Below are 12,009 nucleotides of genomic sequence, written 5' to 3'. Positions count from 1 at the left end.
TAAGGGAGGAGAAAAAGAGAGAGGTTACGACATGAAGGCAGAAGGCTGCCCTCTAGGGGCGGGGAGGATGGGGGTAAGACAGACACCAGCAAGAAGGAACAGGAGAACGGGGAAGAGAGTGGGTGCTGACTATGAGCAAAGTACACGTGAAAACACCACCATGAACCTCCTAACTTTGCATGTTCTCATTTTAAAAATTAAAAGATAGTGAAGAAAACACTATGTTGTAGAGTGATGAAAAACAAATCTAGTTATCCATGCCATTAATATAATTATATAGAATTACAGCTATATAAACTTCTTATTTCCTAGGCAACTCTTTATGACCTATATTTATTTCTTTTCAAAACTGTAAATCAGGGCTTCTTCCTTTAATCAGGGCTGATAAATTATAGCCCTTGGGCCAAGCTCAGATATCACCTGCTCTTTCTTAAATACGGTTTTATTGGTCAGCCACACATCCATTTATACCACACTGTTTATGGCTGCGTGCGCTACACAACTGCAGGGCTCGGTGGTTCTGAAGGAACCATAAGACCTTCAAAGACAAGACCAAGTGCTCAACACTTAACTAAAAAGATTGTTGATCCCTGCCTTTGATGGCTATCATACTTTTTAAGGCCCGTGAAGTATTTATATGCTAAAATATGCAACCATTCCATTGAATACACATTGCCACATGAATGAGTGGCATTTCTTCATGTGATAGTTTGCTTGAGATATAAAGTGCTGGCATTTTGTTGTCTCTTTTTCTAGAGCTCATCATCCCCCAAAAGAAGCAAAACCATCTGTAACCTCCTGGCCCTAAACCTGTGGCGAATCTCTGAAGACAAAAAAGGAAAAGCTGAGAGAACCTGAGCATCCATCAGATGCTGCTACAACCTCTGAGGCAAGCTCTACCTTCAAGCTCCATTAGCTGCTCTGGTTTCCTGATACGGCCCTCAAGGCTACATGATGCTCAGAGGATAAAGCTGCCTTGGTCACTTTTTCAACATATTCAGAGATTTGCAAATGAAAAAGAAGTGCATTCTATTCAACGGAGTACGTAACCCAAGTTATATGAATCCTGTCACTCCATCCTAGAACTCCAAAACCTTTCTACATTTTGCATGAGAGGGTTGACATTTTAAGCTTTTAAACTTCTGAAAGCATTTTTGTTTTTTCCTGTCTCTTAGCATCTGGGAAAAAAACTACTCAGCCCTGAGTTCTGGTATCCTTGTATCATGGAGATGTTCCTCTACTCGTGTGCTCAGATAAGGGTGTAGCTACGCATGTGCTGAAGTATGGTATGGAACCATTAGAGACAGGGATTAAATCGACTTCCTTTCCTTGAATGGAGATTATCAGTTTATTTAGCATCACAAGCCCTGAGTTCCCCTGGGGCAGGAATAGGAAAGGGTAATGGGTTTGCCCAGAGATGCTGAAAGACCCAGCAAAATACTGAAGGGGCTCAGAGATCACCAAGAGAATAAGCACTGGTTTCCTACTGTCTCTAAACAACTTATGATTTAAAAAAAATAGTTGTAAGTCAATCTTCCAAATGCTGTTCAGGGACATGGACAAGAGTAAAGGGGTGGTTGCCATAGTTATTGCTAAATACTTGGATCCTCTTGCTCTCTCTAGGATTAAAATGATCCAGAGACACTCTATGCTGCCGGAGAGCTACTGAGCTTTTTGTTCAAAACCAACCGTGACTGTTTTGAAATTGTTGTTCGGAAGTCTTGATTTTTCCCTAAAACATCTTTGCGTGTGGGAAAGTCAGGATGAGTTGAACTACAAATAAAAAGGATTTGTCAGGGCCTAGGACATGGCTTAGAAAGCAAAGAGCTTGACTGTGCAAGCATCAGGACCTGACTGTAATTCCCAGAACCCACGCCAAGAAGTCAGGCACAATGGCGCTCACCTGTAATTTCAGAACAGGAGTGATGTAGCCAGGAAGATCCCTGAGCATTTTAGCCAACTCGTTTAATCAAAGGGTGAGTTCCAGGTTCGGCAAAAGACTCTGTCTCCAAACTAAGGTGGCTAGACTCTGGGCAATGATACCCAGGGTTAACCTCTGGACACGCACACACAAACTCACACAAGCACACTCCTACTCATAACTACACCTGTGCCCTCGAGGAAGACCTACAAAGAACCCTATCTCAAAAATCAAACCACCATAAACCACAAGGAAAGAGTAATGCCTTACTGAGGACGTTAATTACACTTTAGCTGCTGGATACTCAGTCTACATTTCTTGTGAAGTTTGGTTGTGCAGCCCATTACAAGAGTTTGTCATGAATTTTCACTGAATTTCTGAACTACCTGAAAACCTCTTTTGTTTTTTTTAAGACAAAAGTTTTTACATGTCAACTGCTGGACTAACTAACCTACTAGTAGAGAGGCATAGGTGCAAATAGAAAAATCATCTTTTCTGGGAAACAGTTCCAATTGTGCAGATAGTGATGAAGTTTTCAGCTAGAGATGTTCAGTGATCGTGAGTTGAATATAGCTAAAATATGTGTGCCATGCTTCATTATTGTCCTGGTTAGATTTTTGTCAACTTTTGTCAGCTAGGGTTATATAGGAAGAAGGAAAATCAACTGAGTATACGCCTCCATCAGACTGGCCTATAGTAAGTCTGTGAGTGCTGCTGTCCTGTCTCTGGGTAGGTGGTCCTGGGGTTTCTAAGAAAGCAACCTTAGCAAGACACCGGAAAGAAGCCAGTAAACAACATTCGTGGCTTCTGCTTCAGTTCCTGCTTCCAGCTTCCTGCCTTGAGTTCCCCTGCCCTGACTTGCCTCGATGATGGACTGTTACCCAAACAAGTAAGATGAAATAAACTCTTTCCTCCCCAAGCTGGTTTTGGTCAGTGTTTTTATCATAGCCAGAGAATCTAACTAAGAATCTTACAGACCCAGCGTGGTTATTCTCCAATAACTCCCATTAGAATTATATATGATTTTTTTAAACCAGTTTTCATCCAAATCCATTGAGGAATAAAGTGATCCTTGATTTTATTTTTTGGCTAGAAATAATATAATCTCAAAAGCCTCATCAGAAGACAAGAGTACAGTTGGAGTTAGCCATGCATACCACTATGGCAGAGAAAAGGAGGGAGCTCTAAAAAGCTGTTGTGAGCCAAGTTTTTTTCTTATCCCTGCTTCCTTGTTTCTGTCTCACTTTGGGTAAGCATCTTTTAGGACATCATATGGAATAAATGTATGGCTTTCTTTTATTTTCAGGCATGCTCTCACAACTTTAAGGAACATCCTGACTTCTGAAACTTACCTCAGGGGACAATAGAAAATAGCAGGCTGCCCTCAGTAATGTTACCACGATAGGACACGAACACAGAAATGTCATACAGTCTAAATTCCTGTTCTGTATCAATTATCGGTTACAATAATAATACTATCTAAGAAACAACAAAAAACGTCAATAGCATTAATGTTTATTGTTTATGTGCCTAAAATAACTTGGAGTTGGCAGACACCTCTGTTGATCTTGGCTGCATTTGCATCCAACTCTGGAAGTTGGCTTCTGTTTGGGCAACTACTCCAAGTCTCTCACTCGCTCGCTTGCTCCATTAGAGTTGGCTAGTCCGAGCAGGTTCTCTTGGCAAATTCCTAGGTGTGAAGGCTGAGCCCCATTGTTCAGATCCATTAAGCCACTGTTTTCCTCAGCCTTGCTTCACAGAGATCGGGACAAATAATGAAGGACACGCTCCCCAAACCTGCACTAGGATGGCACTGCACCGTGACTTGACCTTAGATATCATTATAGGAAAGGATGAAGACTCCAGTCCATCAGTGCAATGGACCATACTTCCTTAACTCACCGTAGAGCTGCCAGCCACGTGTGTGTTTGTTTAAATGCTTTGAAAGCCTGCTTGGAGTTGTCCATGTCTCACATTTTTTAGATTAAAGTTTTACAGGTCTTATCAGCTTCACCACCTGTGGTGCAAAGAGCGCTTCCCTCTATTTACTCTGAATTTATCTCCGTGGAGCTTTCAGCTCTATTGCCTTTCAGGTGGAAAAAGACGAGCCAACCCAACTGTCAACATCCTCTCCTTTCTTGTTCTAGGTCACACTTTTCCCAGCCCTCTCTGACTCCGTTAACTCATTCCGACTATCCTTTGGGGGTGGGAAAAAGCAAGAATCCATTTCTGACTGGTTTCCCCCCCTTTTCTTCTTCACATCTTTACTCCGGCATTATGGTTTTAAGGGCTTAGAACAGTGTTCTCTCTTTATCGTCCAGACCATCTGAAAAATGGCAATCACTGTCATCACAAAAATGTATGTAGTTATTCTCTTCAGGAGACACTCCTAACTGACTTCTAGGTTCTCTTCTGATCTGAAACTACTCCTTATGGCTCATGTGCTCCTTAGAATTTGGATTTTCCAGACTAATTCCAATTTACATCTTTCAATAATATATGACAACTTTTGGTGGTAAGTGTTTTTGTTATAGTTAAGATTAGTCTTATCAAATACTTGCCTATATGCTAGTGATCTTTTAAAAACTTTCTTTGGGCATTCTATAAACATTTATTTTATGGGAGAACTCTTTTTCAACACTTGTATAAGCTCCCTGAAGCAATAAATGCATCATGAAACTAAGATCAGAAAAACCTAAGACCTCAAACACATCGGTGGTAATAGCAAGTCTTTAACTTGTTTTCAATTAAGGGCCAGTTACTGCTGAGCACACATTGAACTCCGGGAATTCCAGAACTTTTTCTTTTATCTGTTCAAGAAGTTCATTTTCCATTAACTCCTGAAGAGATAAACTAGATCCTCAGATAATCTCATTCAAGCAAACTCAGTCTAATTCTGCAAGTCAGTGCATATCTAAGAACAAGTGTTGATCTACAATAAAACTGAGTAAGGTCACTATAACGCAAATTTATGGGGACACAATCTCCCCTTTGCCCAGTGAAGGCTTACTGTGAAAATATACAGACAAAGGTTGATATTTCTTAATTCTTGACCCTGAATTCTCCACTGACAAGGCCAAGAGGCAGGCAAAGGAAGGAACACGATGGCTTTTTCCCAGAAACCTTTTTCCCAGCAGCTGTTCTGTGAATATCGGAAGAGCCTGAGAGCTTCCTCCAAGTCTGACCTTTCCAGGGAAATCTTTATTCAAAAGCACCTGGGCGCAGCATGAAGCTCAGCGCTGAGCACTTCCCTGGCATTCTCAAGGTTCTGGGTTAGATCACTGTGCCATACACCAAAAAGTCTACAAATAAAAACTGCACACTCGAGACACCAGTGAGACAGTTGGACTTTTCAAAATGCAAGCCCACTGAATAATATGTTAGATGAAGGTCAAACTAATGCCAGCTACAGTATCCAACTACACACACACACACACACACACACACACACACACACACACACACAAACACACACACACTGTGTGTTTTCTAAATCCAGCATTCCCTTATAGTGCATGCTATGTTATTAATACTGTGACCATAACTTTATTCAGTTTACATCTGACTTAAATGGGTCTGAAGGAAGTGAAAAGCAGGCTTCCACTTGCTCAGGCAGATGGGAACAAATACAGAGACACACAGCCAGACATTATTCAGAGAATGAGAGACCTTGGAACTCTCAGCCCTAATTGAGATGTCTCCATCAAACCCCTTCCTCCAGAGCCCAGGGAACCCCGTGGAAGAGGAGGCAGAAAGAGGGTAAGAGCCAGAGAGGATGGAGGACACCAAGGAAACAAGGCCCAATAAATCGTGTGAATCAAAGCTCACAGGAACTCACAGAGACCGAGGTAGCATGGGCAGGGCCTGCACAGGTCTGCACCAGACGGGGTCCTAGAGATGAAAGAAGTCCACACGTGGCCCCGTCCCTAACCTAGCAACATTTCCAGTTGATAACCACTTGCGGGTGTAAATTTACTCTCCTCCAAGGGAGTCACACTGGGGAAATAAACTACTCTTCAGGGTAGGCGGCACGTTCAGCAGTAGATGACCAAAGGGGTTGGGGGGGAACACAACAGCATTTTTGTAGGGTTTTATCTCTTAATGTAGAGTACGGGCGTTTCCTTTTCTGTTTTGTTTTGCTTGTTCGTTTGTATTTTGATTTCATTTTCTTTTTATTTTAAATACATCCTCCCTGCCTCCTAAAGGCCCTTTGAGTATAGATTACAGCTTCCAAGTTAGTGTTTTCATGAGATTGCTGAGTGTACGAATGAGTGACTTTCTGCAGCTCTATCTGGGGTTTGTCCCTTTTCTTGGGCTCTTTCTTTGTTTGTTTTGTTCTACTCCAATATGTTAGTTTTTGTTCTATCTTATTGCATTTCATTTTATTATTTTCTTTTCGAAGTCTGTTTGTTTTCTAATGAGAGACAGAATGCGGGTGGATCCGGACGAGTCGGGGAATGGGGAGGAACTGGGAGAAATGGAGGGCGAACTGCAATCGGGATATAGTCTGTGAAACAAGAAAATCATCTATTTTCAATAAGACACTTAATCGAGATCATCAGTTTCTAACATTCAAAGGAGGGGCTGAACCCAGGTTGTTTGCCCCAACTTTGTACTTACTATGTGATGGTCACATCCCTGGTCAACTTATTGCCCTTATAGCACAGCGTATGTCAGTAACCTCCTCTAATGCCACTGCCTAGTGTATAAGAGAATCTCAACACATAAAACTAGGAGAGAATGGAGAGAGGGGCCGTTTCCCTCCCCCACAACTGCCTCCCTCCTCAGGCCAACCCACAGCAGTTCACCTGAGTGCTTTGGCACACCTTTTACCACATAAATGTTCTTTTCCCCCCTTTTCCTTTAAAGGCTGCACACTTTTCTCAGGTTTAAAGCATCAGGTCATTTATACTCTTCCATTTCTAGTTTTTGCTCTAATAAACCTGTCTGATTAAAAATAACTTTTTTTACACTGAGCCAAACCCCAGCGCCATAATAATCTCAGAGATGGTTTCAGCAAACAGCGTTGCATCTCCCTCTATAATAGGCCTTCTGCATATGTAAGCCCTTGAAAGAACTTTTATGTACCTTTTGAAAAAACCCTAACTCCCTCCTACACGAATAACAATGATATCTTCATTTTCTCCTAAGCCCATAAGCATCATGCATTATTCTGGTATCTTTGTGTACCTGACGAAGCATATGTAAGTGTCATTTTTAAACTGGGGTGGTAAGATGGCTCAGTGGTCAAGGTTGTGTACTTCCCTTGCAAAGATTGTACGTTCCCAGCATCTAAGTCTGGTGGTACACAATAGCTTGTAACTCCACTCCGTGGGTATCTATAATTATATGCATGTGCACACACACACAGAAGCACACCACACACACACACACACACACACACACACACACAATTTTAAAATAATAAAAATACATCTTAAAACAAAAAGTAACTAAGACCCAGATTGTTCATTTAATGAACTCAAGTTTACCCGGCTAAAAAGTAGTTCAGTCAGGATTTGGATCTCAGTAGTTAAGCTCCAGGCTCGCGCTGGCTTTTAAGTATAACATTAGTCTCACTATGAACCATTCAGCTGAGAAAAATCTACAGTACACATCAGTGACCTCCAACAGAAATCAAATAAAAACTGAGGTTTAAAAATAATTACACTAAAAGACCAAACTGTGAGATCAGATAAAAGCAAGTCTTTCGGCAACTGCATTGTCAAAATCTCTGTGGTTTTCTTGAACTTTAGAAAAATGGGGAGCGGGCAGGTAGGATTTCAAAGGAGACAGGTATCCTCAGACTATATTCTATGAATGGCAATAATTTAAACACACAGCACCCTGATCACTTGAAAGAAAGGACACTTCAAGCTACAGTTTTGAAGGAAAGCATTGCTGGAAGAAAAAAAAAAAAAGACACAAAAGTCTTATCTTAAATGGTTGCTCAATTTTCCACCACTTAACTATACTTAAAAGGTACTTTAGGATCTGTGAGAAAAAAAGTTCTAAGTCCTTGCACTTGTCAAACAAAATATGTTGCTTTCCCAGAGTAGGCTGGGATTTTTTGGGGACTGGTTTAATTATAGCTTTTCTTCTGTGACCTTTGGAAATTCCTCAGAGCTCTGGGACAATGAAAGAAGGAATTCCTAGGTCCAGTTTCACCTAAGCCATGGTTACCTTAATTACTAACCTGCTGCCTTCAGTAAAGCCCACTTGCATTTTTCAGTTACTATGTCATTTGTAATCCTCGGATAGTCTGGTTGGCATTATAAGCTAAAGAAAATTATTGCATCAATAACGACTTACAACATTTCCATGAATGCTTTTCATACCAAATATAATGGGAATAGTGATGGCAACTTTATCAAACATTTTCCCTCATCTCTGGAGTCTGGGCAAAGAATTCATTCATAACTATTTTCCCGATGAACTCCAAGGTCAACTGAATTTAGTCATCTGGGAGACTAGGATCAGAGCTACAGAGGCAGTCATTCATCCTCACACTCTAGAGATCTCTGATTTCCTTATCCAGTTTTATAGATAGTAATTCTAATCTTTAAGAAGCAAACAATAACCCCCCTAGGTAGCCTGAAGAACTTACCATCTTTTGGGCATTCTCCTCCGTAATGTTGGTATTATAATTCCAAGAAGCAAGCGAACTTTGATAAGACAGGTCTTCAGCTTCCTGGTTAAACTTGTTTAAAAAGCTCTCGGCCTTTTCCTCGATGAGGGACTGAGCAGTAGCAACAGCAACAAGGCTGAGAAGGAGCCAGGGGGAGCGTGACATCTTTCCCCGTGCGCCAAGATCCCATCCACTGAGCAACTTTCCCTAGAGTAAAATCTCTTCATGAGTTTTTCTCTCGCATCAGCCTTTGAACTTGGGTTGGGCACTGAGAAGGGAAGAAAAAAAAATGCTGAAGAAGAAACAGAAGAGAACAGTAAACAAGCTGCTGGACCAATATGAAGTTAATCCTGGAGAGGACAGATATGTAAACAGATATTTCAGAATGATTTTTTTTTAAGTAAACTAAATAAAGACATGTTATTCATTAATCCTAGAAAACCTTAGCTCTGCTAACATTTTATGGCCAAATCAAAACTTGGACATTTGGTTAATATGTTCCTTAAAAGCTGATAAAGATACACCGCAGGGTATACTATGATTTTACAGTAACAAAAAAAAAAGGCCAGAATTAGAAATCATGGACACACATTGGAACTTATAACGTTTTCTGACAAGTCTCTCAATAAGCAACCCATCCTCTTCCTCTCCTCTTTCTCTCTTCCTTAGGGTTTTTAGACAGAGTTTCTCTCTATAGCCTTGGCTGTCCTGGAACTACCTCTGTAGATGAGGCTAGCCTCTAACTCAGAGATCTGCTTGTCTCTGCCTCCTGAGTGCTGGGATCAAAGGTGTACACCACCACCACCTGGCTGAATCTTTTTTTTTTATAAAAATCCGATAAAAGTAGAGGCAAAGTTGCTTACTTGTAAAGGAAGCTGTTAGCCAAGAAATGAGCTTTTAAAGCATTCACTTAAAATTAATGGAGAATGGGGCTAGGTGCCTTTAATCCCAGCACTCAGGGGACAGAGGAAAGCAGTTTGAGGACAGCCTGGTCTATCAATCAAGGACAGCTAGGGCTATACAAAGAAACCCTGTCTCTAAAAACTAAAAAAAAAAAAAATGATTTCTCCACCCATTTAAGAAACTGTAAGACTATTCTCCACATATCGGACTGACACTCCCCATTTGGCTGGGGTGAAGTTTCAAGCTGTCAATTTCTGTTTCTCAGGAGACGTGGTAAACTCCAGTTCTGTGGCTGACTTCATCGGGTACCTCTTTCCCTTTCACTTACCTGCTTACAACTAAGCTGAGACCTCAAGGAAGTAATAATGACTCCGCATTATGAAATCCAAAGCGTATCCATGTCAAGTCCTTGGCATCCATAGGCATGAGATCGTGGCACTATGAACTCCGAAGAGATTTTAATGGTTATCCTGGTGAAGTTCAGCAGCTGGCCCCGTGTCCTCATTCCCAGAGTGGAAGAGAGGAGCCACTTTAAATGGCAAGGCTCATAGGCCTGCTTGATTATGATTATGAAACCTTCACACAGAGCAAACATTTCTCCATCCAGAAAAACGAGTCTTCCAGGTTCAGAAGAAATGCTAATAACCAAGCCTGGAAAATAATTCCACTACTTCACTTTATTCTAAAGCTGGGCAGACAATTGTAGAATAAGAAAAAGTGGTAATTGCTCAAAGTGCTTTGTGTGGTAACATTTTATTTAAGCATCCCAACATACCTGTGGGCAAACATTTACATCACCATTTTATGGAGTGTGAAATTGAGCTTAACTAGCTAAACCTCACTAGGCTAATGAGTGGAAGCAAGCCATGGATCCAGGCTGTCCGGCTCTAGAACACAGGCTCCGAGCTAAGTTGTATGGTACAGGAGTATAAGAACAGGTTTGGAGCCATACATAGCCAAAGGAGAAGGACCTACTTCTTTAATGAAGATGATGGATCTGGTTCGATAACATCCATGAGAGTCAAGATAAAGCAGGGGCTAAATTTCAAAAATTGAAAAGAAAATGGCAGGAGAGAAGAATTGGTACAGATGTGGCTGTGATGCTTTTTCATGCACAGGATATGCAACCTCCTTGCTTCCCACGGGCTTAAGGGGAAAATAAATCGGAGAACACAGTGGGGCACAGCATGTGAGTCCCTGAATTCGAACATTGAATGCAAAAAAGGCAAGCTAAGAACACCTCCTGAATGAATTGCTTGGGGTTAAGACAGAAAATAGGACAGTTCAAATTCAGTTTACTGAGACAGAAAATGAGATTCACAAAATCAAGTTAAAATGTAGAAAACAAGATACAAAATCCAAGCTAAGAGTAGATGGACAAGAAGACTAAACTAGAGATGAGGCAGGAAAATGGCGGAAGCCAAGAAACTGAGGAGGCAGGGAAATAAATGGTGGAATTGCAGAGAGTGATGCTTTACAAAAACTGGCCTGCGATGGCCAGTAGCGAGTACTCAATGAACTGCTGGGATTTTAATTCACTCTTCATTGGGAAGATAATCTCAACACCTAGAAGTATTATCTTCGAGCCCATTCTGAGAATAGAAAGGACTTTCCAGAGATGGAGGACATATGACCCGGAAAACAAGTGGCCTCAAGGAACATATTATCTTTAAGGAAAGAGAACCAGAAAAAAAAAAGATGAAATGATTAGACAGGCAAGAAGCTATTCTAACTTTTAAAAATGTTGCAGTCGGGGTGTGTTTGATAAAAAGCAAAGAGTTTGACCTCGATGTTTAACAAAATTGTAAAATATAATTTTTATTATATGACTAATAAGCACTTGGAAAGTGTCTATCTGGTCCATAAGGGATTTTCTAAGAAGTCAGGTGCTGCCTCCCTGATTACCCCTCTAATGAAAACATACAGACTATTTCTTATATAAGAAAGATTCCAAAGATAAAGGTTTTCATCTCAATAAAGGATGTATGTATGTATGTATGTATGTATGTATGTATGTATGTATGTGTAAACTGTGTGTGTGTGTGTGTGTGTGTGTGAGAGAGAGAGAGAGAGAGAGAGAGAGAGAGAGAGAGAGAGAGACTAAAATTGAATGTCCCTGAAACAACCACATATTACAGGATTGGGCAGTTGCCTGATGCACAATCAACAAGAATTCGTCTGGTATTTATTGGTGGCCTAGTATGGGCTCCGTGGTACTCTAAATATTATATACAAGCATTAATGCATAAGGCAGCAAAGATTCCCATAGGTGTTGTATTATCTGATATTAGGGTATAGAGCACAATTGAGTAGTCTGTGATAAATACTATGGCTTCCATTAATCAGAAAATAGAAGAAAGGAAGGAAGAGGATGATGAAATAGGGAAAGGGGTTTTCTGTTAAAAAGGGGGAGTGTCTCTGAAAAGGTGTCAGCTGAGCGGAGGTCCAAAAGGTTGTGTGAAAGCCATCTGGGAGAAGACTTTTCCGGATAAAGGTGGTAGCCATGCACAAAGAGTATAGGCAGATCTCAAAACCATCAAAGGCCTATGTGACTAGC

General features: G+C 40.9%; 1 protein-coding gene across 1 annotated transcript in view; it reads right to left on the bottom strand.

Moving 5' to 3' along the window:
- Ace2 (angiotensin I converting enzyme 2) overlaps window positions 1–8,762 on the bottom strand; it is a 45,804-nt gene extending 37,042 nt beyond the window's left edge. The window contains exon 1 of the mRNA XM_032890254.1: window positions 8,529–8,762. Coding sequence (XP_032746145.1) covers window positions 8,529–8,714 — 186 coding nt within the window. The 5' untranslated portion in view covers window positions 8,715–8,762. The remainder of the gene's footprint in view (window positions 1–8,528) is intronic.
- Between the last annotated feature and the right edge of the window lie 3,247 nt (window positions 8,763–12,009).

The sequence above is a fragment of the Rattus rattus genome, chromosome X (genome assembly GCF_011064425.1).
Source record: "Rattus rattus isolate New Zealand chromosome X, Rrattus_CSIRO_v1, whole genome shotgun sequence".
NCBI lineage: Eukaryota > Metazoa > Chordata > Mammalia > Rodentia > Muridae > Rattus > Rattus rattus.
The sequence above is the reverse complement of the archived record's forward strand: the minus strand, read 5'-3'. Positions and strand labels throughout refer to the sequence as shown.